Genomic DNA, 6,099 nt, shown 5'->3' on the forward strand with positions numbered 1-6,099 from the left:
ACAAAAGCCAGCAGCAATAAAGTAACATAAAAAGATAATGATTGAGAATTTTTGATGTGCCAAAAATGTAGATTACTGTATAGAACTGTCATTTTACAAAATATTTTTTCTTAAACATTGAATAATTTTTGTTATTCAGCAAAACATCAAACATGCACATAGTATTTCTACAAGAATACTGCCTTAATATTGTCAATACCAATACTAAGCTTTTCTCCCCCAAATTCAATGATTTATGGTTCTACTGTATGTATTAGTGGTAATACGCAAAACTGATTTTGTTTTCATGGTTAGGTAGCAGATTGACTTTGCATTTGGTGGCCAGCTGTGTACCCTAATTTTTCATCTTTTATTTCTTTAATACATTTAATTACATTTTATAAGCCCTGAGATATTAGATAACCTGCTAATGATTGTACACTTTTAGTCTATACTTTATTCCCATGAATTTGCACCCCACATAAGTTTTTAAAATTATTTACAGATGGTTGAAACTAAAGCAATAATAAAATGTACTACTTGTATAAGTAAGACTGGTAATAAAGCTTTAACTAAGAGTTGCACATTTTATGCATTTTAACTTGCTAAAAGCAACTCTTAAAATTACATCTGTAATTCTGTCAGCAGTAGGTGCTTTTCATTTTGCTTATGTCTTTATGTGTAACCATATTCACTATTTCTTCCTTTGTAAAACAACTACTTTTTCCCTCTCCAAACAGAAATGCTAGTTTTCCAACCGAACAATTGTGAAAAGGAACTTAGCATTTGAACAGTACATTGTTAACTGCAGTGCTTAGCAGAGAAATAGTCTCATAATAGGCATTCAATAAATATTTGTTCTACATGGAATGAGTGAATTATAAGGCAGCTGTTTGAGTCATATACTGTTCATCATATACTGTAACTAATTTTGCTTAAGTAGGAAATTCAGGTTACCAGATTTAATTCATTCTCAAGTGTAAGTCCAAAAATTTGAAATAAAAAATATTTACTTACCAATTATCAGAAAAGTAAACAAGTTGAGCATAGTTGTCATTGTATTGTTAGTTGGCAGAAAAATAAAAGAACAGAGTTACTTTCCACTAACTATCATGTACAACTAAGTGAAAAGGAAGAAATAAAAACTGAAAGGTGTTAACTACTCTTATCATTTTATCCACATTTATTCTTGCAGCTTTTTGTTCATATGCTTATCCCTGTTAACTTCTCTAGCTTGAAGATAATTTTATTATGTGAATGGATTTCCCCATCAACTTAGGTACATAATGTTAATGAAAAGCTGGCATAAATAGAAGATTGTATTTTCATGTCATGCCATATTTCTGCATATATTTTTGCTAACATTCAATTTTTCTTATTTAAATGATGCTGTATAGAATATGAGATAATCTGTCAAATCACTATGAGATTATATGCTTATAATATTCAGTATTTGTTGATAGCTTTAAAGTATACTCTACACTTGTCATCTAGCACATTAATAAGTAACAATTACTCTTTTTTGACAGGGTATACTGACACATTCTTTTTTTTTTTTTTTTTTGAGTTGGAGTCTCACTCTGCCACCCAGACTGGAGTGCAGTGGCCACTCCCAGCCACCGCAGCCTCGACCTGCTGGGCTCCGGCGATCCTTCTGCCTCAGCCTTACGAGTAGCCGGAATTGCAGGCCCGCGCTACCACGCCAGGCTAATTTTTTTTTATGTTATTGTAGAGATGAGGTCTCGCCTGCCCAGGCAGGTCTTGAACCCGCGGGCTCAGGCAATCCACTCACCTCAGCCTCCCAAAGGCGTGGGATTACAGGCTGAGCCACCGAGCCCGGCCACATTCTTAAGTTAATGTCTTTAGCCCATTTTTAGTCAGATACAGAACAATAGCAATGGCAAAAACGTTGACAATACAGTTCATGGTCCGGTTCTCCCATCTTATGGTACAAGTTACATCAGATGTGGTATCCCAATAGCATGAGCTGACTGTGTGAAAGCCATATGCACTCTTCTGGACCACTGCACATGTCACAATATATTTAAAAGCTTTTCCCAACTTAATCAAACGTGTTAAAGATTGCTCCACTATGCTTGCAGTTCATTGGTTGATGTTGTTCTGATTATAATCTTCACCACCTAAGACCCCATCTACACACTCTTTGACGATATTGTGGGCTTCATCAGCATTGAAGCCAACCTCGTCGCAGTGGCGATGGTACTCCTCCATGGTGGCGCTGGCTCTCTCTTGTCTGTTTTTAAAGGTGAATGTAATGACACCTTTTCATGAATATGTAATTACCTTTTTTTAAAAAATGCGTTTTGCATCAATGTCATGCTTGAGGCAACGAGCAAGCTAATATTGAGCTGTTATCTGAAGTAAATGGTGATTTAAGGAAACAAAAGGAAAGGGTTCTCATTGCTTAAAATTGGACTTACACTATTATTTTGGATAACTTTTCTTAAGATTTCTTCTGCCTAAATCTGAATAAAAGAATTTTTCTTTGAAATTAGAGCCACAGATTTGTTGTTAAAAAACTTTAGATAGCCGGGCTCAGTGGCTCAACCTGTAATCCCGCACCTTTGGGAGGCTGAGGTGAGTGGATTGCCTGAGCCCGTGGGTTCGAGACCCGCCTGGGCAGCGAGACCTCATCTCTACAATAAATCAAAAAATCAGCCGGGCGTGGTAGCGCATGCCTGTAATTCTAGCTACTTGGAAGTGCTGAGGCGGAAGGATTCCCGGAGCCCAGCAGGCGAGGCTGCGGTGGCCGGGAGTGGCCACTGCACTCCAGTCTGGGCGACCGAGTGAGACTCCAACTCAAAAACAAAAACAAAAACAAAACCCCCAATACAACTTTAGAATGCATAGATTTTATTTTAAAAAATTTTCCACTTGCTTTAATACGATGTTTTTATTTGTATAAACTTGTAGGGTACATGAGAAATTTTATTATGTGTATATAATGTGAGGGTAATCAAGTCGTGGTATTTAGGTGTTCATTGCCCAGGTAAAATGCATTTTTGTTATTATAGTAAATAACCCTCTGTGCTATCTGATATCGAGTTCATTCCTTCCATCTTACAGTATGTTTGTACCCTTTAATCCAGTTCTCTTTAGCCTCATCATTCATTCACTCTTCCCAGTCTGTTATCTTTCCACTTTCTACCTCCCTGTGATAAAATTTTATAGCTCCCACGTGTAAATGAGAATAAAAAAGCATTAATTTTAATTTTAAAAATCAAAAAGTTAAAATTTAATGTGAAAATAAAGAATTTCGATACTGATTTAAAGCTCAGAGTTTGGAACTATTTTTGGTTTGAAAAATTATCTTAAGATAAAAGCATCTAACAGTGATTTGCAAAGGATGTTTATTATAGCTAAAGAAATACCTTATTTCATTTTTATTTGCAGCAGAAATTAAAATAATCTAAGGAATACATACATGTAGCTTAAATCCCATTCCATACTTTTCCAGCAGATGTAGCTATAAACCAGAAATATTTAGAATGTTAAATTTGATCCAAGCTATTATAGTAAAGTATATTTAGGCTAAAAAATTCAGACTGTTAAATCAAAGTAATGGAAATATCTTCATGGTCAACTGACAGTAACTTTTGCTTCTTAGTAATACTTTAGGAAATTATTTTTGCCTGTTAATGACTGAAAATAAAGCGTCTCAAAATTTATTTTAGATTGTAATCTTTTCTATCTCCAGCTGAAGGCTATAATCTGGTCAATTGTTAGCTGCATTCTTTAGTACCAGACTTATCCTGTGTTAGGATTATGATGATAAAATTCTGATGTCCACAAGACAAGTTTTATTTGTCATTAGATTTGTCATCCAATGAGAAGTTTTGTGAATTAACATCCTTTTTACTTTCATCCTGTTCTGTTTATTGAAAAGTGGTGTTCTATAATCTGTTCACTTATGATTTTAAAGTAATTTTTCTTGATAATAAACATAATAAATGGTCATGGTTGAAATTTGGAAAATACAGAAATATTTTAAAACTACTACTCTATTGTAATCACTTACACATTTTTAAAAATTTCTAGATGAGAGGTGAAATTCATTGATAGTGTATATGCAGAATACATGTTCTATTCCCAGAAGCCACACACGTCTGATATAATTTCAATACTTGTGAATAAGTATACCCACTTCTTTTATTTGGAGATTAATTACCTTAGAAGTCCCATTAGTATTCAAGAAATGACCAGTGGTTCCTAAGTATTTGTGGTTTTTAACCTCACATGATCTGGACTGTGCTTTACAGGTGACATTCTCAATGCCTTGGCTAATGTTTCTGGCCGAAAACACCCGTCAACAGTTCAAGTGAAACAGCTGAAGATGTGTCTTCCCCTGATGCCTGTAGTGCTTCACCTTGTAACTTCACAGGTACTATCCTATTAAGGAGAAGCTGATATAAACACAGCTCCTTTCCTTGTAAACTAGAGCTAGAAATGTCAACTCAGACAAAACATCTTCATTTTTTTTCTGAACTAAAATTGTACATGGTTTCTGGGATTTAATCTATAGGAATTCTCATCACACAGGTATTTCGACCTCAAGTTGTAACAGAAGAGTTTCTTTTCAGTTACGGAACTATTCTTGTGAGTAACACTAAATTTTTTTGTTTCTAATAAAAATGTGGCTGTCTCTACTGTTTGTGAAATTTTGTGTCAGACTGAGGTAATTTAAAAATCCTAGTGGTATTTATTTGTCTCTAGGGAAGTGACCTTTTAATATTTTTATCTGTTGACTGTAATAAAATTTGACATTTGGAGAAAGACACATTCTTTCCTGATAATATATTTTGTTCAGAGACAGCCCAAATAGGGTAAATATGTCCATAGAAACACTTTCATAGACACTGGTATTAAACATCATGAAAAAATTTAAAATAGTAAAACTGTGAGAATGGAAAACTAAGAATATATTATCATTATTACTTACTTTAGCTTACATTGTCCAGCCATGTGCAGTGTCTCTTTTTATGATGGCATTTCTCTATATTAAGCTCAGTTGAACCTTTTCTTTAATTTTGATGATATGATTAGAAATGAAAAACAAATTGTTGTACTGTCTTTCACTTCAGTTTTTGTTCACCAAAAAAAATTTTTGTTTTAGATTGTAGCTCATGTTTTCCCCTAGCCTGTAGGAGTTGCAGTATATTGCTGATAAAATGAGGAGCCTTACAAAGGGAAAGCATGCAGCACCTCCAGTCTTACTTTGATATTAATAATCAGCTGAACTGAGATTTTCAAAATGCCATAGAGTTATCTAGTTAAAAATCTCAATTTTATTGTTAATTTGGAATAACAAAAAGATTACCGCCCACAAGTGAGAAAATGACTTTCTAGAAGGTTCATTATAGGGTAAAGTATGATGCTTTTAAGTACAATTGTTGAGTGCTGGCTGCTGACTGTTAGGAAGCAATGCAGTAGAGATGCTTTCATGTGCATTTTCAAATCTTTATTATTCTAGTGCCTCGAATCCTGAGTTCTAGAAAGTAGATTATTTTGGTAGCATGTTCATGAATTTGCAGATTATTAGAATTTTAATCTACCACTGTCTTGACTTTTTATCTATGTTTAAGTATAAGATAGGCATCATTTTAGCATGACTATAATTCTCTATTGATAATTCCATTGCACTGATATATCTATGCCTAAAAATAGTAATTTTGCTCTTGTAGCCCGCCTTGGAATATTTTGACATAGTTTTTGTTTGGCATCGTTATAATGATCCTGTATTCTTTGTCTTTTTTTTTTCTTTCCATGTGTAGTACTTACTTTTGCCTACATTTAGGTTTTCAAGAAAGTACCAAGTTTCTCCAACAGAAAAGTCTTTATGGTCTTTCAGCAGTTACATATATATTATATTGGGGAGAGCTCATTTACTCCTTGTAATACTGTGTCCAGAGACAAGGAAGGAGACCACACTAAGGAAAACCTCCCACTCTCTCCCAGAAGCAGGAGTACTCTTTGTGGGTTATGGGTGTACTTTTCCCGCTTTTTCTTTCTTTCTTTCTTTCTTTCTTTCTTTCTTTCTTTCTTTCTTTCTTTCTTTCTTTCTTTCTTTCTTTCTTTCTTTCTTTCTTTCTCTTTTCTTTC

General features: G+C 34.2%; 1 protein-coding gene and 1 pseudogene across 1 annotated transcript in view; one reads left to right on the plus strand and one right to left on the minus strand.

The window, feature by feature from the left end:
• ULK4 (unc-51 like kinase 4) overlaps positions 1 to 6,099 on the plus strand; it is a 244,877-nt gene that overhangs the window by 191,803 nt on the left and 46,975 nt on the right. The window contains exons 23-24 of the mRNA XM_008068561.2: positions 4,260 to 4,381; positions 4,540 to 4,596. Of these exons, the coding sequence (XP_008066752.2) occupies positions 4,260 to 4,381; positions 4,540 to 4,596 (179 nt within the window). The remainder of the gene's footprint in view (positions 1 to 4,259; positions 4,382 to 4,539; positions 4,597 to 6,099) is intronic.
• Positions 1,828 to 2,224, minus strand: LOC110596584 (annotated as a pseudogene).

Source organism: Carlito syrichta, unplaced genomic scaffold (genome assembly GCF_000164805.1).
Source record: "Carlito syrichta isolate Samal-C Ts95f unplaced genomic scaffold, Tarsius_syrichta-2.0.1 Scaffold311198, whole genome shotgun sequence".
In the NCBI taxonomy this organism is placed as follows: domain Eukaryota; kingdom Metazoa; phylum Chordata; class Mammalia; order Primates; family Tarsiidae; genus Carlito; species Carlito syrichta.